Source organism: Sinohyriopsis cumingii, chromosome 8 (assembly GCF_028554795.1).
Source record: "Sinohyriopsis cumingii isolate HCF-2022 chromosome 8, ASM2855479v2, whole genome shotgun sequence".
NCBI lineage: Eukaryota > Metazoa > Mollusca > Bivalvia > Unionida > Unionidae > Sinohyriopsis > Sinohyriopsis cumingii.
The window spans coordinates 24,956,296-24,981,019 of NC_142968.1; the positions used below are offsets into that span (position 1 = coordinate 24,956,296).

The 24,724-nt window shown below is 35.9% G+C and overlaps 1 protein-coding gene across 1 annotated transcript; it reads left to right on the top strand.

Moving 5' to 3' along the window:
* Window positions 1-711: 711 nt before the first annotated feature.
* LOC149793159 (uncharacterized) lies at window positions 712-24,515 on the top strand. The gene is made up of 9 exons (XM_089967089.1): window positions 712-994; window positions 5,547-5,594; window positions 11,206-11,273; window positions 12,164-12,225; window positions 13,320-13,605; window positions 15,236-15,511; window positions 16,572-16,615; window positions 22,558-22,648; window positions 23,874-24,515. The coding sequence occupies exons 1-9, from the start codon at window positions 879-881 to the stop codon at window positions 24,212-24,214; spliced, it is 1,332 nt and encodes a 443-aa protein (XP_089823215.1). The 5' UTR covers window positions 712-878; the 3' UTR covers window positions 24,215-24,515.
* The last annotated feature ends 209 nt before the right edge of the window (window positions 24,516-24,724 follow it).

The window sequence follows — 24,724 nt, forward strand, 5'->3', positions numbered from 1 at the left end:
CATATTTACTCATATATTCTGATTTAAACATGGAGAATATCTTGTTCCGATTTTTTTAAGGAGGGATTTATTTTTTTATTTAAACAGTAACAGGAAATTTCGAACAAATATCCTCCAACGCTAATTTGTGCTCCCACCCTTCGAAGTAAAATTGTAAGATATGTCTTACGTGCATGTGCATTGTTGCGATAAACAGCGATCTTATAATGTTTATTCCACCCACCCACCCTCCACGTGGAGGGAGCTAAGAAAGCACGAATTGTTCCATTGTCGCGGTGCAACATAAAGCGAACTACCTCTGTTACAAAATATTAAAAGAATATTTAAGTAACTTAGTGATGCTCTGACAAATCAATGATATACGTTTAGTTGTTGACCATGTAGCTTGTATGTAATTTATTTATATTGATCAATATGTTTGTCTACATGACTAATGTTTCATGGCTGGAAGCAGTGCTTTATTGTCATTTATATCTGAGTTGTTGGTGCGACATCTCGGTGAAAATTATTGTTGACCTATAGTTAAGGTTTACCGAGAGAGGGGCAACGACTGTGAAAGCCCGAAATTTGAATGATGTGTGAACTGCAAATTACCATTCAGGAATTTTGAAATGGGGAGGAGCATGCCGGAAACAAGTAGCCAATGTCGGAGAGAAATTTATAAAACATATATCTGCGGTAGGGTTTTTCCTCCTATCATAAAATAAATCGGTTTCTGACAGGCTTATGAATCTAGATAAATACGTCTTCATCTCGTGTTAACTAAAGCTAGTTTATTTAACTTAATGTTCAAACCAAACGAGGTGGAAAGAATACATATAGCAGAGTAAGGAGACAAGCTGAAATTATTTGTTACGAAACTTTCAAGCATTTAAAGAATGAAGTTGATCCAACCAAGATTGTCTTACTATCCTGTGTTATATTTATTGTTAATGCTTGCTCACAGCCACGTCGGTCAGATGGACAAAAGATTACCGCAGTCATTACTGGCAAGGTAAACGTTATTTTGGTTAACTTTTCATTAAGTAGCCTATACATACATACATACATACATACATACATACATGCATGCATGCATGCATGCATCCATCCATCCATCCATCCATCCATGCATACATACATACGTCCATCGATGCATGCATGCATGCATACATACATACATACATATATCACACAGTGGTACGTTCATTTAATCACTTATACATGATGATAGAATGGCATAGTAAGGTATGGATATTTATTGTATAATTAATGTAGACCATAGATTGCCTAGGCCAGACAGCACATGGAGCAAGAGGAAATGCTTAAAAATATGCAGTACAAATGGGTGATTTAGAAAGAAAATGGTTACTTGTATTTATGTACTCACATCTGTGACTTATTTAAAATTGTATTAAATGCTGAATAGACCATATAGTTACGATTTATCAAGGAATTCAATCATTTTACATTTATAGAAATATATTAGTATGCATTTTAATCTGTGGAGGAAATAATTTGGTAGATTGTTACTAGGAACAGTTATATCTACAATGTGCAGTTTTCTCAGATCTTTACAACGGATCTTTACGTTAGAAAAACAACGCCGTTTCTGTAGTAAGAAAGGCTAAGAGTAGTTCATTTAATCTGTTTTTCCCATCTGGTTAAGTATATTCGAAACTACAACAGAGCTCAGCTGCTATACATGTAGTTGTAACACTATTCGATCGAATACTCATGTTTAGGAAGGCCAGTGATCGATTCGGTGTTGTCTCTGTGCTATTTCCACAAAACAATTAAGTTCCCTCTTTCTCCCACTTTCGGTTTTCAAATGGAGACAATGATGAAACTGGGTTCATTTTATGATAATGTTTTGTTTTGTGAAGTGCCAGAATTAAAAATAAAAACTTTATTCATAATTTTAAATATTTCATAGACTTTATTTGAAATAAGTAATGTGATGATAATTCTGATTATCTCCTTTAAAAAAGTAGTCATCTAAATACTGTTTTAGACACACCTTTGTTTACATGAAAACTGTTTTGCTTCATTATTCTCTTAAACCCTCGCTTTTTTCCTTCTAGTATTATGGATTGTATGCATGACACTTTCAACATTTGTCTTATTCCTAGATTACACCAAAAGCCCAAACAACTTTTGATTTACTTCACAGCGACTGCGTAAATAAATAAAATATATACCTGTCTGGCAACGATTGGTTAAGTGAGCATCGAACTGATACAAGTTTTGTTTACAATGGACGCTCTGTTTTTCATAACTTAATTTGTGACAGATATTTTGAAACCAAGTCTAATATGATGAAAATCTCAAACACGTCGTTATGTATTGGTGAGATTAACAAATATTAAGTCCCGCAACTATATTTGTAAATTTCAGTAACCCTAGTTGGAAAACAATCGATTTTATAAAATGTGATCTATTGACTTTGGAATTGTTTTGATGAAAGCTAGATTTGAGCCAGATATATTGCATAATCAATCTCCCCTCCTGTATCGTCGCCCTCTTAGTAGGAGAGGTGGTTATTTGGATTTGGCTGACGTTATCTAGAGGATGATCTCCCTCGATATTATAGGCCGGCGGGAGTGAAAGTAGAATGGAATTTCAATAGAGAACTGATCGAGAATACTGGGAGAAATAAAGCAATACGAGCCCCCTTTGACAGAAAATAACAAATTTAATTAGAACAAATTAATAACAGCAATTCCAGTTCAAGTTTGATTATATCAGTAGAATTTAACAGGTGTGTCGAATTTGGATTTATTTAATCATCGTAACGAGAGGTGAAAAGAGTGCAATGCCCAAGACCGATTTGTATCACCTTCCTGTCTGGACCATATATCAACGTCTCAAAGTTCGTCCTTCCTAAGCTCTATGTTTTGCCCCTTCATGGACTTTATGGTCCATTTATTCTGACATCGTCCTCTTTCCTCAGACTTCTGTCTCCAGACTGTCTCGTCTCTCTCTCATAAATCTATCCCTTAAAGGACAAAATTACCCCATAATTCGGTATTTCTCACTCTTTAAGACGTATATAAAATTCAACCACGATATTCAGAGCATGTCGGCTATCCACAAACTGCGTAAATTCTGACTTAGTACGGTATTACATTGACCTCGCTTCCAGCGGCAGGCTTTCAATTACCACGTGAGCGTCTATAGAATATTACCGTTTCATTTTACGTATGCTACTACATGTTCGATCACTATTGCATAAAATTCACAAATTGTAACTCACAGCAATCCTTAACCTACAAGATTATTCAAACATTACAAAATCAGATATAATTAGGTAATTATCGTTAACTTACGATAGTCTGTATCGTCCTAACAAAAAAGGAAGTTTTTTCATATAACACGTCTAAACATTTGGATCGCATGCAATCAAGTCTTCCAATGAACTTATAACTGTAAAATTAAAAGGTAAATTTCATAACAATTCTAACATCAACACTTTCCATGATATTGAACAAAATAAATTGCATAATAACTCTAGCGTCAAGACTTTCCATGAAACTGAATAAAAAAATTGCATAACAACTCTAGTATCAACACATTTCCATGAAACTGAATAAAATAAATTCCAAAATAACTCTAGCATCAACACATTTCCATGAATTGAATAAACGTTACATAATATGGAAACCTAGTCATAGCAAACATATTTGCATAAAACAAACAATCAAATTATATAATCTTACGTGAAACTGAAATTGCGTATATTATTACTCTACTCTTTCAGAACTTGTGCGTCCTAGCACTAAAAGCTGTCTTTCTTTTTACAAGACTGCCACCTTGTTTAACGAGGAAAGCACTAATTTCCTTATGCCTCCTCGGAGTCGATTGGGTTTCTTCTTTCTGGAAATTTTCAGCCTAAAGAATTTCGACCAAGGACATCACTTTAAAGTCTGATTGCTCTAAAGTGTACGCCTTAATTTATTCTGCCCAATCGTAGGCAGCGGTCCCTAATTATTCCCAAAGAAATAATTCCTTTCATCAGGTTTAGACAGCTCGGAATCTGTGAATGACAGTGCGTAACAATTTCCCTTTGAAAACATGATAACAGGACATAGGTTCCAACCAACCGGCTAGGGTTGGTAGCTCAAATGTTTACTGTCTAAGGACCCTATTAAGATACCCCGGTCAGTTTCAATGGGTTGGAATGCTGCCCCTTTGAAGTGTACACTGATGTGGGGGAGACGGAGGAAGCAAGGTCGAAGTGACCCTTCACAAAGACTTTTCTGGCTTAAATGCGATAAAATTTAATGCTCAATGCATTCAACTTAAAAAATCACTGCAATTCAAAATTCGACACTTCACACCTCCCCTCCCTTCCTCTCTCTCTCTCTCTATCTCTCTCGCTCGCATTTTCTTAATTGTATACATAATTTGATTGTTACATTTTTGCCTAACAATGTATTAATCATATACATGCGCAAAGTAAGTGTGCTTCATCGTATTACACGACGTGCTTTAGACACATTTGCAATGTAACAATTTTACGGTGAGCTATCAATCCAACTCCGAATTTCCTTTAATATCTTCGACATTCTCTTTTTTATGCATCCTGAATTTTGTATTAGACCAGTTGCATTGCTAACATAATAATCCAATGAAGATCGTCCTCAAGTTATAACAGAAAATGAGAAGAACTCGTGTTATATCATTTGCTCTCAAATTCAGTATTAATTTAGGATGCGATAGCGACACATTCCACACAGTACTGATCTGTTGTGATAATTATTCAAGTTGGTTTAGCCTGTGAAAATATTATGTTAACTTAATTGGAACACAATATTTGAATATCGTACAGTCAGAAATGAAGCTATTTCTACTTTTATCTACTATAGAGGCCTCATAGTCGAAACCTGATGACACTAAAAATCAGAGAGAGAGAGAGGAATATTACTGTATGGGCCTTAATGTGAGTTAATGTTAGTTTCCGTTTCTTACTTTTACCCTAGTTTCGAAATCGTTGTGAAAACAAAACGCTACATTATGCCAAGACAAACTGACCCTTTGGTGTTCTGCTGATAAATAAAGAGGAATCGAACATGAGGTTTCAAATGTCTGGCTTCAAACAAACTGTGGCAACACATATCATCCACTATGTTTTCCCATTTGTAATTTATGCTGAAACAAATAATGTGGATAGAAGTGCATAGGACTTAGAACGGCTACTTCTCTCTCTTTCTCTCTCTCTCCCAAAATATTATTTCAAATAAGGCATGGTCTTTAAAAAGGTTAGTAAGCATCATCTTTACTTAGTTGCTCAAAGCAGATCTTCAATAAAAGGCTAATTTGTATCTCCTCGAAAAGCCTTTTCTTCCAAACCTTCAGCAATCGATCAATATCCACTCACTTTCACACAATTAAATATGGTGACTTGCTAATGCAGGCAAGTAATCAAAGTGATGAATACGAAAGTGTTTTTCTTTGATAACTTGGAATACGGTGGATTTATGGGTTAGAGGAGATTGATAATCGGAGACAACCCGATTAATCACGTTTCTGCCATAAATTTAATTTTCAAGAATTTCTGCTTTCAGGAACATCTGCTACAAGTGCAAGACAACCTTCATTAATAAGTATACAGGGTAAGTTGATTTTTTGCAGTTGTCAGAAGGTTTCATTGCCACCATTGATAAAGACCAACATTTCGTATTTGTTTGTGTTTTGTCAATTATATATCAACTGCACGCACATCTGATATACCTAATGCTATCTATATTAAATGCACATTATTTGACTAACAAAATGTGTGAGTTTGACAATACAACATACATATTAGTCCATGTAGTGCAACGTATAATATATTGTATAATAACATAAAGGTAGTCTGGTTAATAAAAACCCCAACAGAATCCAGTAACAATACAAACAAACTGTTAAAGAGCATAATCTCACTCTAAGTGCAAATCAGATTCTTGATGTTAGCAGTGATAGTTGGCCAGAACATTAATCCCAGCATTCTGATTTTTTGATATAACAGACTGTCAACAGGTTCTGTTCTGTTGTTTATCTTCCTATGACTAACTGAGCCTGGACCAGTTTATGCCCCTGGATAAGACACAAATGTTAAATTAATTGAAATCCCTTATCTCTAACCGTTACCAAAACAAGAGCAGAGTGGAAGAGCAGGTAATTCTGGAGCTGGACTTGGTACTGTAAGCAACATAAGTTTTTGTTTTTGTGTGTGAAGATTTAAGCTTTATTTAACATCAAGTTGTAGAACTTACTTGGTGTATGTGTGTATGCGTGCGTGAGTTTGTGTGTGTGTGTGTCCTATGAACCCGAATGTACCACAAATCATATCAGTTAGTTCAACAATGTCGGATCACATTTAAACTTTAAACAGTTCCACATTTCATTCTTAAATTTGTGATCTTACAAAATAGACGTAAATAATCAAGAAAGGTTAAAAGCAAATTCATTTTATGACAGGAAAAGTGACACTGAATGTACAGCGTGAAAACAGGGCCGTAGAGAGTGATCATTGGTCCTGGGGTAAGAAACAGCCGGGCCTCTCCTAGATCTTGTTCAAATAAATATTTTCTTTTATAAAATTAAAATGTGTTGTTCGGCCATGGCCCCATTACAGGCCCGAGCCCCTAAGAATATATCCCCGGTGCCCCCTCCCCCTTGTCGGCCATGCGTGAAAATGTTGTTCGAGGTTTAATTTCTTTTCTTTAGACGTTTATTTTTACATGTTGCAACGTGCCACCTGGACTGCAGATTAATGAAAGATTGATAATAATGTCAGTCGTTCTTGGTCACCCTCATCATAACATACAGACCTGTGTTCGTTTTCGATAATAGACTCCATTTCTATTTGCTAGCAATTCTAAATATTTCTCTCCGTGAATCAGCTGCGCGTCTGCTAGTTCATATATTGATCGCTGCTATACTGTATATACAAAATCCCCTGATATATTTTTCTTTTTGTGGCTATAATTTACTATAGTTTATAGTGATTGTGGGTACCTGTATTTTTGCTATGATTGTGTGAGAGTATTATATGAAACAATTACATACATACAACTATTGTTATGTATATTTGATCTAATTTATATTTGTTTTAATTTAATTGTTTATTTGTTAGTTTTAATTTTTTTATTCCATTACATGATATTGTAATGTAATTTTATTTACTGGAATTTGACATTTTCCAGAAAATAGTTTGCCCTGACTGTTTTTTGTCGTAAACATCTAATATTAGAACTTTGTATCTTAATGCAGACCTAGTTCCTGACCTTGATTCAGAATCTGTAAACAACTTCCTTTTTATTATTTCTCAAAGTAAAATCATTGGTTTAGTCAAGGTCATACTGGGAGTACGTGATGTAAAGCTTCTGTGTTGTCCTAGAAAGTCATCACGTGACCCTCATACCGGAATCTGTTCTGCGTCTTAAATTAGTGTATAACCTTTTTCTATAGAGAATTTAGTCAGTCGGGCATTTAAACACTTACACGTAAGGTGTTTGTTTTGTTGTGACCAGTTTGAATTGAAATTCTATTTTATGGACTTATTAATTCTTTTCCCTGGTAATATTTAAACGCTCATACAGAATTCTTGGACAAAGACATTTATTAAAATTTTATTCAGAATTCAAAACTGGAATATTATTTTCCATGGTTCAAGAAAGAACTGTAGATACAGCAGTACTACACTGACTTTAGCATACGTCATCGCCTTCCATTTTGGATTTCGTCGGAACTCGAACTTAGATTCATTAGAACATTTATTACTAGGACTTCTAATTTTTAATTCTTGGAATATTCTTGGATTATTTTTGGATTTGATTCTTAAAACCTTAAGTTCTTTTCCTAAATTTTACCTTGTTTTTCTTGGAAAATAAATTATTAGTAAAATTTCACAAGGCTTGTTGTCTTCACTTTTTTTTGTTACTGTTTATGAGAGCCTAAACACGTAACAGTACAAACAAACAGCAATAACTGTTTTATTGCAGTCACAACAGCAACTTGATCGAGCTGAATCAGAAAATGATAGACAGCTACGCGAGCTTAATTTACACACTCTAATAATGAACAGACAACGTTCGTTTCGTTTGATATATTTTATGCTGACTACGATATGAAAGATGGTAGAATAAAAGTCGTCCTTGTGATGTCGCTTTTTTCCTTCCCATTTGCTGACAGAATATATGCAGTTAATGCAGTCTTTTATCTATAATGCATCATCAATCACAGACGCAAAGAAAGATTGCCAGTGATTACAGCCAGAAAGAATGTTTTGTGCTGTGCTGAGATAACTTACGTTATACATTTCGTTATACTTACCTCAATGAAATATGTGTTTCTGGTGTTTGCTACGTATATTTCGCGTAAACAATCATACGACATTGATACATTTTCGGCTGTGTCAAAAAGAAACAAATTTTGTTCATACATAGCAAATGTATAATTAAAAGGTTTTGATATTAAAGACTTTCAAAAGTCACAAATGATACAGACGATCCACAACTGGCAGCTGTTGACGCAAATAGCATGCACTATACGGTAGCTCTCCTCTTAAAACCGTTTCCCGATAAGCTGTCACAGACACAACTAAAGATTTAGAAACGTTCATTCGGTTGAAACAATACCAATGTACAATACCATAAAATAAGGACATTTATTTCAAAAGAAATTTAATACTCTTAAGCGTTTCCTTCAAGGCACAAGGAAACTGCTTTATGTATTGAGACACAAAGATAAAACAGCTTCCTGGTATATATCACGCAGACTTTGGTAAATTATGCCGATCTGTTATTGACCATGGCCGCTGAAGATGGGGCATTTGCTTGATGTTCGAAACACCTCCATAACTACTCAGGCTTTATCAATATATCTTTTTGTTATATCAAGATACATTAAAGTCACAAAATGAAACAAATGCAACAGTTACAAATTCCCAACAGTTTTTGATGATCTTATCTATTTAGCTGCATGACACATTGTGACCGAATTTACTTAGAAAAGCCATAGCGTTGTGATTACATAATCAATCCCACATGGAAAGTAGAGGTACGTTTGAATAGTGACGCCAGATTTATCAACAATTAGTGTGGTCTGCCAGTCTGATGTCATCATTTTGAATTGGGTCTGATTAAAGCCTCAGATGGGTTAAATATATCTGGGTACGTCTCAAAACGTTTAATAATTCTGAGAAACAATTAGGGGCTTAAGTAACAATATCAAATGTATGTGATAAAAGGAGGCAAAGCGTTCAACACTTTCTTCTCGAATTTTTTATATATATCTTTTAAACAAATCTGTCCAAATTGGCTTTTGGAACAGTCACGATGAGCTAGGGGAGCCACTTCAGCCTCTTTCTCAAATAAAGGTTTCTTTGATTCAGTTGAATGCACTTTTGCATGAACGAGAAAGAATCATGAAAATAATAGTATTCTCTGTTTCTTTGTACGTTTATAATGGAGATGATGTAACAGTGAATTTGGCTTTACTCTGATATGAATATCTACTGCTTTGACTGATACGTGTATCACAGTCTTGCGAGAGAATACGGTGCCTGCCTATCCAGTTTTATAGTAGATTGTTTGTATATACGAGACTGATTAATACATTGTTGTACTTTCTACTAAGGTAAGCTGACTTACATACAAGATAACTGTCCATGTCTGGAGCTTGGTATAGTTATTATGATTGTCAAGTTGAAACTTATTTAATGACTTTCTGCAACTGCGATTAATAAATAGGTATTTGCTAATTATAAAATATACCGTTCTCACTTACATTTTATCATGAATTATTTCCGTTCAGTAGGACAATTCATCCTACGCCATTCTTCAAATCATGTAGATGATACGAGCCTTTCAATCGGTTGCCGTTGTCTGACACTGCCAAAATCTGAAGACTTTCAACTGTATACCATTTTAACAGCAATCTGTTAATGAAATGATAACTTTCCGTCAGCAAAAAACTGAAATGGTCCAGGAGAAAATGTATTGCTGAGTCCTATTATTATTTGAAATATACGCATATTTTAGTTTTACTTTGTCATTTGGAGAATTCTACTATGAGTAAATTGGCTGTATTTCAACATATGTAACCACTGCCTTGTAATTTTGTGATAGTCAACCGTTTCTTCCTAATGTTTATTCTTTTACCGAGTGGAATGACAGTAATGCTGATAGTAATAGTAACAAGAAAAATGGTCCAGAATGCCAAGCAAGGCAAAATAAATCAGCCGCAGCCAATCAATAATGAGAATAATGCGCTAGAATTTCTTAGGTTTAGTTGGAGCAATCGGATCCAAAGAAAGTGGTAGGTTAACCTCTTGTCATAAAAATGAATTGATCGCACACAAAATATGCAAAGAGTACCAGCTATGTGATATACCCGTATCACATTTTTCAGATATGTTACATTTCTAATAGCACCTCATGACGTCGCAAAGGACTTTATGTAAGGAAAGGCATACCAACCGAGGCATCCGAATGTATTTCAAAGCCATTAGACTACTCTATTCGGAGGTTTTGTCAATTATAATATTAGCTTCCGTCGTAAGATAAGCAGAATCTTACGATTGTGTTAACTCAAACCAAAATGTTGAAAATTGTCGAATAATTTCAATCGTTTGTTAGCCACAAATCGCAAAATGTAAAAATATGTTCGACTGATTTGATCAATTTCATTTGAGATGAGCACTCATGCTGAATACCCTATGCATGTGATAAATTGGAATGGACCATTCGGAGCCAAACTGCAATGATAACTATGTTTAGATACTAGGGTATATTTATGTCTGCTTAGGACGGCTTATGTTATCATTTGTGCTCATGCTTATATACTGCCTTTCCTTTCTTACATTAAAAATACAACATAACAAAGTGGCAATGAATAGCAGAGTGACCAGTCCATAGAAACATATGAACCTGGCGTTACTGGTGATGTCTGGACCGGGGATGCGAGGTATATAAATGATTTTAATGCAGTAGCGACTACCGTTTGGAGAACATCGATCCAGAAATGTCATAAAACCACCCTCAAGGAAGATCACTTCGATCGGGTATCGATCCTAAAGATGTTTGTGCATTTGTCCCAACAGTAACATAGCAATGGCCTTTGAGCTAAAGTAGCTTTGCCTAGACTAAGCTTCAAAACGCTGTCATGCTAAGCTAACACTACAGATTTTTTTATATGCTGTGTGTCTTTGTGATTTTTATATTATGTCATATTTTTCAGGGAAACGACTTGTGAAGATTACATGGAATCGTGTTGCCCTGGTTTCGAGGGACTCGGTTGTGACATTGGTAAGCACAGACGTACAGACTGAAGAACCAAATCATATAAAATGTTCTCGTAAAAGAAAGTTAATTAATCATATATGTATATGACGCCACTCTGTTACCCGTGAGATTCATAATATTTTGTTAATTTATTTTTCATGTGTATACAAATATGCAACAACAGAGAGAGAGAGAGGAGTACATTAGCTGTATCAACTATATCTGCCAACTTACAACTAATTAAAATCTCAATAAGTCACTTTTGTGTAAAATTGTCGTGGACTTTTAATTTATACCAGTCCCTTCTCTTTATCTCTCAATTGCATGAATACTACGGATATATGTTATTCGGGTTCAAAGGGCACATAAACACCAAGTAAGGGTCCTACAACTTTATGTAAAATAAAGCTAAAATCTTCACAAAAACTAAAACGCCAATGTCGCTTACAGTACCAAGCCCCACTACATATCTACCGGATCTACCATGCTGCTCTTGTTTTAGTAAGGGTTAGAGGTAAGAGATCTTAATTAATTTAACATTGGTACCTTATCAGAAGCGCATCACTAATCCAGGCTCTATTAGCCATGGGAAGATAAACGACAGAATGGAACCTGTTGACAGTTTCTGGTATCAAATATTCAGACTCCTGGGATTAATGTTCGAGCCAACTGCCTCTGCTAACAGCTATAATGTGATACAGCACTTAAGGTGAAATCATATATATATATATATATATATATATATATATATATATATATATATATATATATATATATATATATATATAAGGACATGTCTTGCCTTGAAAAAGGAAGAAGATGACGACGACGACGAACTTGATAAAGGACTTTAACAGTCACGATAACGTAGTTTCGAGTCTTGTGATTCTGTATAATTTTATTTTACTTTTCAGGGTGTTTTGATTGCCGAAAGTTTCATCAGCTCGAGAAGCGTTATGAGCTAATTTACTACAAGGTAACTCATTATAAATTGACACTTTCAACGTAGCTGAGGTGTGAGGGTGGGTGGTTCTGAAAACAAACATCAAAAATATAAAGTGAATTTCTTTCGCAGTTTCGCTTTATTCGTGTTGTCAAACACGCATTTGTTTTCTTCAATGGGTAATGGCTGGAACGGTATCCCCCGGCCATCGTATATATTCTTCATTTTTTTCTGTACTCAAAATAATTCGAAACCAATGTTTCGTTTTCGTGCAATCGCATGTAAATCTTGTTTTCTTTTTGTTTTGTCTTTTGTCACGTTCTCTTTTTAATAGAGGAAATTAATATTGCCAATAATACATAGTTGAAAGGATATTTGTCTGCAAAATGTGCACATGTTTTACATAGTTTTACTGTTGATTTGTTGTAACGAATATACTACAACCATTATGTGTTGGAATGTCGTAATTTATTTTCCTTTCTATCATATGATATCAATACGCATGCATTTTGCTATGTAGATATCAATGTAGTATTCTGAGTTTTGAATATGAAAGTGCCGTTGTACTTATTTATATTGCCTTTACTGTACAATATATCTTTCAAGGCTGATGTAAACGCATGCGCAGTGAGATACTAATATTTTGTAAGGCTTGTATTTAGCATTGCAAGCATAGTTAAATAAAACAATTGTTACTTGACTGTCACCTATCGTATGAATTAAACTGTTTTCGTCGATAGCAGTACATGTCTCAAATTCCTGTATATAATTCCACATTCGTAACTGACTCCTCATATAATACAATATATATATATATATATATATATATATATATATATATATATATATATATATATATATATATATATATATATATGTGTGTGTGTGTGTGTATATATATATATATATATATATATACAAACAAAGCGCGTGCTGAAAATATTGCAATACCCGACCTTTATGTAGATTTTATTAGCAATAATGAAATATCATTCCATATGCTTGAAATATATATATATATATATATATATATATATATATATATATATATATATATATATATATATATATATATATATATATATATGACTTTCAGCTACATTGATGTCACTGTTTCTTCATTTTAGATGAAGTACTTTCAGGAAAAATTAACAGCAAAGAATGATGGCGACGAAAAACATAATAGTAATAACGGAAATAACACTGATGTCAGATCTAACAATAACCGTAACGGTGCTTGTGACTGTAAGATAGGAGCACAGGGCAAGAGGGGTCCACCTGGTCCTCAGGGACCGAGAGGATCCCCGGGGATTTCTTGGTTACCGGAACCAAAGAGAACGATGGAAGCGAAAGATGAAATCGAGGGAAAAAGGCCAAGCTGTGGAACGGACAACACTGGTTTATTAAGCAATGGTTAAGATTAATAATACTGTTTTACCTTTTTTTTACAATTCGCTCTGTAGTTTAGAACGGCGAAAATAACTCCTCTCTACTCTTTTTTCATTGTACATCATATAAAATCGGAGTATTATACTGTGACTATAACCCATAGGGGGCAGGGTCCAGCTTTTATGTACAAATTTAATGCCGCAATCAGCGACCTAGTATAAAAAATCATAAAAAATCAAATACACAAGTGAGGTCAAAAAGGTCCATATTTTTAGATACCTATATTAAAACAAAGCATAAGAATAGTATTCGCTTGACCAGAGAAGTCAATGGCAGTTCATAGCAGAAGAGGTTTATGCACCCCAACCCCTATTTTATAAATGCATTTTTCACATCCAAATGCCATTTTTGACAGCATGTGGTGCTCACAGTGCAAGCGCAAGCCCTTTCCCTGGATGAAAATTTTGAAAAACATTGTCTTCTAAATAGTTTGATGCAATTCAGAATAGTTGTCATCCAAGCCGTTTTTGAGATACTCTGCTTGCCTTGAACCCACGTGTCTACTGCTATGGGAGGCTAGCTCTTCTTCCTAGCCAACAATTGGTATTTCACTATCAACATACTGCAGAGCAACTAAGGAAGGTGTACATACCTGACATCAGTTTCAAGAACAACACAAGCCCAAAACACCTAGTTCACAAAAATATCCATATCTATAAATACTAAACAATAATAGATGAAAAAGTCACACCATAGCCTTAAGCTAAGAAATTTGCCAGGGGCCAATTTACGAAACTGGACCCTGCCACCATAGGAATAATACCCAAAAATAATTTGTAGTACAAGCTGAACATTTCATAAAAAGTAGTTGCACAATGATGCAGTTATGACGAATTGTATATGATATAAAGTCGAAGTCAGATAAATGTTGGATGTTATGTCTATATATCCGTCAAGCATCCAGTGCGACTTAATCACGTGATGATCACACGCTTGCCGTTGTTTGTATTAGCCGCTAGCACATATATATCGGCACTTGATAGGAGGTGGGCTGGTGGTGAATGACTTATGAGGATATGTTAATAGTATGTTAGTGCCATTAGAAGATTTAAATTTACATCGGTATACAGCAAAATACATTCTGCTTTTTTAATATTTCCCTGTTTAGAAGCTGATGATTCCAATGGATTCTTTAACCCTCTACAATTACTATGCAATGCCGCAGTTTGATGTATTTTATTAATGCACACTATATGATTAAAGTGCCTGTCAAATCTGCATCGTAAAGGCATATAAGGACTTGAATACTGTTTCCAGAAGGTGAAAACATTTGGGCTGCCCGCGTCTAATAGTTCACCTTTTCTTTGGGTTTAAAATTACATTAATTGCAGAATTCTTGAAGATCACGGTAAAGCAGGAAAACAGGTTTACGAATTACCTTTGCGGTACACGAGGTGGTATTTGCAAGAATTCTGGATAGCCTCTTTAACGCTAGGAGATTATAAACTTTTTACGAAAACCCCCCACAAAAGTCAAACTAAACAATCCTTTATATTTCTTGTTCTTTTCAGGGGTAGAGGAGATTTATCTATCAATACAAATGCTTATACTTGATTTTATTGCTAATGATCATTTCTAATTTATTTCCTTGTAGGTTCAACATTCCTGTGCCCACCCGGACGTGACGGTCCACCTGGGCCGAAAGGGTCTCAGGGTGAGCCTGGACGGGATGGCATGCCTGGACAAAAAGGGGAACCGGGTGATATCGGTCCACCTGGTCTACCGGGAAGTATTGGGCCAAATGGATCACAGGGAGAAAAGGGTGAAGTTGGTCCAAAAGGGGAAAAGGGACCCATGGGCCCAGAAGGAAATAGCGGCCCAAAAGGAAGCTATGGACTGCAAGGTCCCCCAGGAGAACCAGGAATATTAGGTAAAAAAAACCCGACACACACACACACACACGATAGAGAGAGGTATAGACAGAGATTTTAAAGTTGTAAATCTCATTTTTTCAGCAGTCAACGTTTGCTTTATATATATTTTGTGACATTTTTCGAACACTTTGAGGGGAATAACCGATTGTGATTGAAGAATTTATCAATTTGGCTGATGAAATTGTCTTTGTTTCAACTCGAATAATCATAAATAAGTTCCTTGTCTGTAGAAAGTCAGAGGCTGGTCTCAATCCGTTGCATCTCATGCGTCGTTATTGAACGATCATTTGAACTGTACAGTCGTTGGCGAAGTTGGCTTTGATGTATTTTGAATGTGACTGTTGTGGCGACTCGTTCGTTTCCTAAAGTTAACGGGTTCATCAGTATAATCGATGGCACATATTTTGAATATCAGCATCTTTACGAGTCTCTTTTCAAGCGTAGACGGAATGATGCATTTAGTATCCAAGCAGAGAAGTAACAATTTGTTTAACCTGCATGAGGTGGAGGCTCGTCAGGAGCGATTCTGGTGAGAGTCAGTTATTCTTATGTATGGGTCAGTGTTTTATATACACCTCAGAGATGGCCCATATACACAGAGAAAACAATTTTACTAAGGCAGTCACATTCTAGCAGGCATTTTACAAGCTATTAAAATGACAGTAATTGATTCCGTGTGCCTATTGCATCACATTGTTGGTTTTATTCAGGAAATGGACGTATTGAACTTAAACTTCTTTAGCTGCATGGGAATCATGCGTGCACGCGTGTGTTAGTGTTTTAAACCCAAATATAGCTACCAAGAAAATAAATCGTCGCCCCAAGATATAAGGTCAATGTATAATACCTACCGCATTTATTTTTTTCAAATTATCTTTATGTTCCCATCACTACACGTTCAAAACCTAAAAGGCATTATTTGTTCCTGTACAGAGGAGGAAACCAATTAAAAGGGTTTGTTAGGAACTGGAAATTATAGTGGGGGAACCTTGTTGTTAATGGTTCATTGCGTTTAACAACATGCCTTTCCTTTGTTTTGCATACTGCCATTCCCAGGAGTTGATACAGATGTATTCAAGCGTCTTGCGGATGAATTTCAGGTAAGCAGAATTGAACAGACTGCCTTCCGAATAACTCTGGTCAATGGCGTATGCTTGGCTCCAGATGTATTGCTTTAAATTGTCCTAAGACATTGTTTGCACGTTTCATTTCGGAATGACGTATGTATGACTTAGTGACACAAAGAAAACAACAAAACGGCGATATAACATGTTCAGAACCACTATCACAAAATCTTCATGAAGGTTTCATCTTTCTAGGATGAAAACATATGTCCGAATCAAATAAATGTTTTGCCATTTTGAGATTTTTGTACATGCCCCTTAACCACTACCAATGCCTATGTCATGGGGAATAAATTTATAAGACAGAAAGCAAGAGACGAGTTTACCTGCTGAATATCACTGGCTGTTTTGTATTTGTTGACGATTTTAAATGAAAGGTAAATTTTACCCTTTTAACTTATTTACTTTCATAAGGTCCATTACAGTTTCAGCTGATTTTCTGAAATGGGTCACTGACATGATTGTCTAAAATCAATTCAGCTCTCTTGATGGATGAATAATGACTAATACGATAGCTATGCTAATCACAAGTAACATGTGTTACTATATATATAAAAGAACTGTGTTGGTACTAGTGGAAAGTACGGAGTTAGTATATGGTTATATAGTAACCTACGGTTAACAAGTCAGTTTTTGCTCTTTCAATGTATTGAGTTTTCCACTCTTCATTGAACTTATCGTTGATTTTCAGAAAGGGTCCACAGCGTCAGCGCTATCCAACTATCGTTTGGTTACTTGTTGTTCATAATAAGTAATGGATGTGTATATACCTTGGCAAAAATATGTTATGTCATTAATAAGAAGTTTTGTAATATTCATCGACGTTGGATCTGGTATATAATGTTCGGAATGGAAGGGTATTGGGATGTTGTGTTGCGCATTAATACGCATTTGCTTCAACTGAAAACTGATTTGTCAGAGAGGGAATCTGAATATATGCAGGGCACGGTCAGTTACGACATAAAGTTGGACCAGAAGAGAGGGCCTCTTAGTGGTCAGTATAGTAAAGTTGGACCGGAAGAGAGGACCTCTAAGAGGTCAGTATATTAAAGTTGGACCGGAAGAGAGGGCCTCTAAGAGGTCAGTATAGTAAAGTTGGACCGGAAGAGAGGGCCTCTAAGAGGTCAGTATGGTAAAGTTGGACCGGAAGAGAGGGCCTCTAAGAGGTCAGTATAGTAAAGTTGGACCGGAAGAGAGGGCCTCTAAGAGGTCAGTATAGTTGTTAAAGAGCTGTCTTGAAACTCTCCGCTGTTTGCGAGCACATAACACTGTCACTAAGGTGATTCCAGTCCATCACTGGTTTTAGGAATAAAGAATTTCTTAAATTGTTCAGTTCTACAATGCTCAACTTCGAAACACCTACTATAATTATTTTGGTACTTGTCTTTACAATGTTGATTTATAGTTTCAAAATTTGTAAACGTTTTGGCTTTAATTTTACGTCTTTTGTCTTAATGGAATTTTAAAAATATAATTGGCGAGAGAGCCGGCACTAACCCTTCTACTACTTTATAGAGGCATGCTACGCCTGTCTTGGAGTGTTAGTAGACCCAGATCATTTAACATTTTGGTGACACATCCTGCTTCTCTTGTTTTGTAGTCAGCAGATACAAATATGCCTGCCTGGCGTTGGACCCTCTCGACTCTATATCCTTAGTGTAGCAGGGATCCCAGACAACACAAAGATACTCTTGCTCGGATCTGACTAGAGCTAGGTAGTCAGTTCGTCTACATGACTGTGGACAGTTTCTGGGGTTTCTTTTGAGAAATGCCAATGTAGTGTTTGCTTTTGGGTGGATTTGATAATATACGATTCCCACTTAAGGTCCTCACATCATGTTAGTCACTGACGTTTTGTAGTTTGTCAAGAACAGCAGTTTAGTGATTCCCCAGTTTTCTAATTTGAACAATACTATACGATGTGACACAGTATCAAACGCTTTTGAAAACTGTAGAATCACCGAGTCAGTTTATATTCCTTTGTCATTGTTTTACAGTAGGTTTTGAATTGTTGCAAAAGTTACGTTCCGCAGGAGTATCCCGATCTAATGGCGTGGTTCAGTTTAGTTAGAATATTATTTTTGTCCAGGTTCTTAAGAAAATGATTCCAATTTATATGTTCACGAAGTTTACATGCGACTGATGTATGATAAACTTGTCGGTAATTTTCTGCAGGGAGTACTTATCCTTTCTTGAACACCGAAGCTACATTTTCCTAAAGCCAGTCTGTTGTTAAACTTCCAGAGTCAACTGACAATTGGAAAATGGTTATCATTCCAGTTGCTAGATGGTGGTGCACCTTTTTAGGATTAAGTCGGCAATGTTGTCTGGTTTGCTTTGGAAGTATTTATATTCGACATCAAATTTTCAAGACCTTCTTTTATTCTCGAAAGGCTTGGTAATTTATATTTATCGGAATTTTCCATTTTAAGCAGAGTTGGAAATGTCTTTGATGAAAACTGATTTAAATTGGTCGACAAGTATTTGAGCTTTTTGTTTGCTGTCATTTACTAAGAATCATTTTTTTTCTTAGTAGTGGTAAGCCGAAGTTGTCATGGTTTTTTATTTTACATATCTCCAGAATAGTTTAGTGTCTTTATTGTCATGTATTTTTGGATGGTATTATTTATACGGTTGATCTATGCTAGCTTGATTTGTTTTATGCACTGTCTCTGAAATAATTTGTATTTAGTTCATTGGTTTGTCATTTTAGCGTGGTTGTTAAGTTTTGATTTACGTTTTACCATTTTCTTGAGTTTGTGACTAAACCATGGCACAGGTTTTCTTATTTTGTACCGTTTCGCTGGAATATTTTTGTCCATGATGATGCAGGTCGTGTTCTTAAAGAGAAACCATATATTTTCGACATTTATTCATTTTTGATATTCTTCGTTAATAAGTTTTATATTAGTTGTTCTGCTCTAAATAGATTGTGTTGGATGTCCCCGTCTGCAGCTACAGGTTTTATGGTTTAATTTTCTCACACTTTATCTGGACAATTGAAGTCGCCTGCTGAAATAATGTGTTTGTTTTTATTACACCGTGAAAAGATTTGTAAACAGAAATTTAAGTTGTAGGATATCTTTCATATTTCTGTTTGGCATATGAAACTATGATAATCTCTGTTGTATTTAAGTTTAACCTTTGTGCAAAATCTCGCACTTGGTAGAAAGTTGTGGTTGTTCATCTGCAATAAGTTCCTCCTTTACCCCAGTGAATATATCACCTGCACAACCTCTTCTATCGTTTCTGTGAATAGTGTAAATCTGGAGGAATTATTTCATATGATTTAATTGCATCGTTTTCTGGGTCTTTCGTTGCTTTAACGCCTTTTAACCGCGACTCAGTTCCACGTGTGAGGCCAGGCTTGATGTTATCTATGGCTGATGTGAATTCAGATTCGTTCTCTCTTATATTGCAGCAGTTTACAGTTAATAATCTTAGGTTAGCATTTCTTATTATCAGCTGCGTTTGGTAAACCATCATCAGGACTGCTACAAGTACTTACAGATCTGATTGACTTTCTTACTCTGACTACGAGGACCACTTGCACGGAACGGACTGCATGGAACATTTGAGGAGATAGAATTAAGTGCACATTCCATTTGTGTCAGTGGGTAGTACATAGTGGATGTTTGCATTTCGAAGCTGTTGTACGTGCAGTTGTGGACATTTAAGCTTGGACGTTGGCAGCAGTGCCATACAACACTCGATTTTTCAAGTTATACCATGTTTTAGTGCAGATATCCCTACAGGTTTTGTGGTGCCATATATTACAATTAGTACAGCACACTCCAATATATGACCAAGTAACTGGGAGCTCAGAGAGAGAGAGAGAGAGAGAGAGAGAGAGAGAGAGAGAGAGAGAGAGAAAAGAGAGAGAGAGAGAGGTTTATCTTTTTAACCATGGCCAATCACAGTTCATTATTACTCGTGTGGGTATGAGACCGACCCAGATTAAGCATTGATGGTTATACCCTCATCACATAAGTGACTTGCCATGCTATATTCACACACTGTAAGTACATTCGAAAAAATGTTGCTTGTATTCTTTGATAATCTGCCTTCATAATAAGACAAGTTATGTCTTAACTGATACTGGGATCAGCACTGTACTACACCTGACACAGTGTGAGCTATATAAACGTAAAGGAATTCAGTGGAATGCTTTTGCGAAGATGGTCTCCAGGTCCTGATACTGCAGTATGCTTTCCGTATTCAAAACAAATAAGTGCAGACAATGTCAATCAACGTTCACTGCATCCGTCAATTCTCACAATCTGCACACAATTAAACAGGTTATGTATCAAATTATTGGTGTTAAATATTTGTTTTGTCGATCCGTTGTTATCTCTGCTCCTTTCTGTTCATGCTCACAGACCTTCATCTTTTAAATTATTATGCTTAAACGAATTTGAATATTGTGGATTCTACATGATCCGCTTGGTGTGCGTTAATGAAACGCACACACAGCAACATCTTTTGTAGAAGAGTAGATACTTTTTACACCGAGCAGTCGTCCTTTGTAAACAAAACATACGTCGCAGGAAGCACACATATAAAAAACACAGACTTAACACATACACATTTTCGTTTTGTTCTTTTTGTCACACGGTTTAAAAGCAGTGTTTTACTCAATAATTCCCTTGTGATACAACAAACCTTTGGGGTTAAAATATTTCTTGTAAGAAATTGTAGCCGATCCCATGGGGGGTAAATATGGCAAATATGGTAGAAAAATATATTTAAACTAACACAAAAATACTTCTTTGAACAAAGATGATTGATGCATACTCAGGGATTGAATGAACACACTTAAGACGTTTCAGTAAAACTGTGAGGTGCTCTTTGTCGCTATGTTCTTTTTATTATAATTCTAGTCCTTTAGAGACAAGATGTAACTTATTTGATACCCCAAAAGTGATATGTTCTACATATCGCCAAATCTTGATTTTGATATATGGACATTAGTGTTGGGGTGTAGTTGGAATTCGCCGACACATTGCGGTTTGGCATAGGGTAGCCGCTTACTGGTAGTCCTAGCAAACATTAACGACTTTTCAGCGAGATATGCCTGCATGTAATCGATAGGAATATGATTTACTTTCTCAGAAACTGCGAGTACAACATTCGCTTGGTTTGTTTGTTTGTTTGCTTGCTTGTTCTTTTTTTGTTGTTTTTTTTTTAATCCGTTAATAGACGAGACGAATCTACAGCGTTGATACAATTTGATCTGGAACTCGCAATTTGCATTGCTTGTCACGCAACTACACAAATCTCGCAACATACATGTCAATGACACCATATGTCGAATATTCACGTGATATCAACACAAAACTATTTCCAGTGTTGGTGTAGGACAACAAATCGAAAACATAAATGAAAGCCGTGTAATCTTTAAAGGGAAAATGAAACAGCATAAACTTCTCTAAATATTTATTTTGAAAACAATGACCACTATTAACTCGGAGTAGACCAGATTCACCAAGCAGAGAGCACATGCAAATGCAATAGTCACGTGATACCAACAAAAACATCGAACTCGTGCTCAATACTTGATGAATCTGACTATGTCCACCTGCTGCTGACGATTACATGCGCAGCACACATGTGTACTGGTAAGAAGTGACTGTGGTAAGAACATACATTCAGCCTAATATAAAACTGGCTAATTATTAGCAGGCAAACTGTTAATTGAATTTAAAATAATGATCATTATGAAGACAAATTGTATTTACAGTGACTCTACTAACATTTCCCATTTACTTGCACGTATGCTCAACAACTATGATGGCAATGTTCAATAGAATACAAGCGACAATTTTTTAACAAAAGAGGGCTAACAAGCCATGGCCAGATGTAAATGCGATATGAAGGTAAATTATAAATCGGGAATGATTTTTCATTTTTTTTTTCAGAATCTTAGCCAAGAGTTTTCAAAATATAAAATGAAAGTATTAGAGCAGGAAGAAATGATATCAGAGCTTAAGTCCAGACATAATTGCATAGGTGAGTACTCCAAAGTTGCAGAAGCAGAATCACTGTTTGTTTTTGTAAATATCTCTGCATTTCCGTATTTATACCTAAATCTGATTGAAATGATAAAATAAAGTAGAGAATGAAATGCAATGCATTTTGTGCTCAAGACTATTATATGGGGCTCAATCCTTTTGTGATCTTTGATTTCTAGAAACATGTGTATGGCAATAGCAGTTCTAGACCAAAATACATATTTGTCAGAGAGTTGCTGAATGAATTGCTTAGAGGTTCCCTCCTAGATTAGTTAGTAAAATATTGGCGTGAACTCCAGCAGGATTGTTCAGCATATATACATTAACAATAACAGTTTGAACCCAAACAATACGATACTAGTCTTTCCAAGTCTATCATGCAGGCCTAGGTAGAGCGTCTTCAATTGGAAATAGCGAAGATGGAGCGACGTCGTATCTATTGCATCCTTCTTACTCAATACCTCTCATTATGTGGCCTTTGTGTATAAGATATTTATAGCAGCATATTGCAAGACTCGGTAAGTGTCAGGCTTTAAAAACATCAAAGTAACGTTAAAACTAAAGAAGAGATAGACCGTTGCTACTATAGTGTATATTATGTGCTACATTGTGGTCATAATCCCCGATAGAAAAGTTTGGGACATAATTCCTTTCAAAGTTCCATTCATTTCTTCAAACAGTATGACCGCTATTTGAAAGCAGTAGTTAAATCATGACGTGTGTGTGTGTGTGTGTGTGTGTGTGTGATCAATTTTAGTCATACGATGTCTGCGGTGTGGCAGTATATAGTGATGACTAGCGTGTGTGTGTGTGTGTGTGTGTGTGTTCTGGATATTTAACGTAGCTTTATAAAAAATTCAGTCCTATCCCTACGATGTCTGCAGTGTGACAATTTATAGTGATGTCTAGCAATGGGGACATCATGCCGCAGACAGTTAACATAATGTCCAATCCAGTCACATTATCTTGGCACCAGGCTGACCAGTTCTAACATTAACCTTTTGCAGCTGCTAGTACCATTTTTATACGTCTTTGGTATCACTTAGCCGGATTAGAACCCGCTACCTCCCGCATCTGAGGCGGACGCACTAACAACTTAGGCCACGGGAGCGGTCCCTGACTTTTCTTGTTGTTGCTGTTGTTGTTGTTGATGATGATGATGCTGCTGCTGCTGCTGCTGCTGATGATTATTATTATTATTATTATTATTATTATTGTTACAGCTCCGCCATCATCTCCATTTAGCACGAGTACTTCATCCAGATATACTCAGAGTGTTGTTAACACAACTAAGGGATATGTTATGGAAAGTAAGGGTGATATCACAGTGACTACTAAGAATAATGGAATCGCTGGGTCTGACTTTTTGATGGACTTAGTGACACCAGCCAGGAAGCAGACGATACCATCTGATACACGATGCTTTAATTGCAGAGAGACTTTTGAGAGGTACAAACAGATGATCATGAAAGGTTTCCTTAAACCGTCGCCTTTAGCCCCTGTTGGGACCCATTTGAGAGCTAAACAATGCAGGATTCTTAAAAAAATAATGAGAGGAAGTTGAATTCTCAGAACATCGTGAACGTATTCATGGGATGAGAGATGTAAATGTCATCTGGTTTTATAAAAGTCTCCCCGAATGTCCATTTTCGCAGAACATTACGAGTGCACAGCATGATGTGTTGTAAACTTCATCAGCTGTTTTTTTTACAGTTACTTTTTTCCATCCTTTTCTCAGTTTTTCAGTTCGCCACTAATGTATTTTTGCATGTGTGTTTGCAAATGTGTTCTAATTTTCCAGCGATTTCTCAATTTCTTACCATACAGTAAACTCATCAAGAATAAAATTATTTTATCTACTGGTACATTGTTTTGATTTTATTTATTGCCTCCTATTTTGAGACTGGAAGCCATTATGCATATTGGTTTGGCCGAGAGTCCTACTAAACACCGTCAAGACGCCCAAACACAATACGAAGACGGTACAGAGATGGGTTACGCTGACAACAGGTGAACATGCTGGATATTGGTTCCAGTTTGTTTATAAAATAAAACCACAAAACATATCGATATG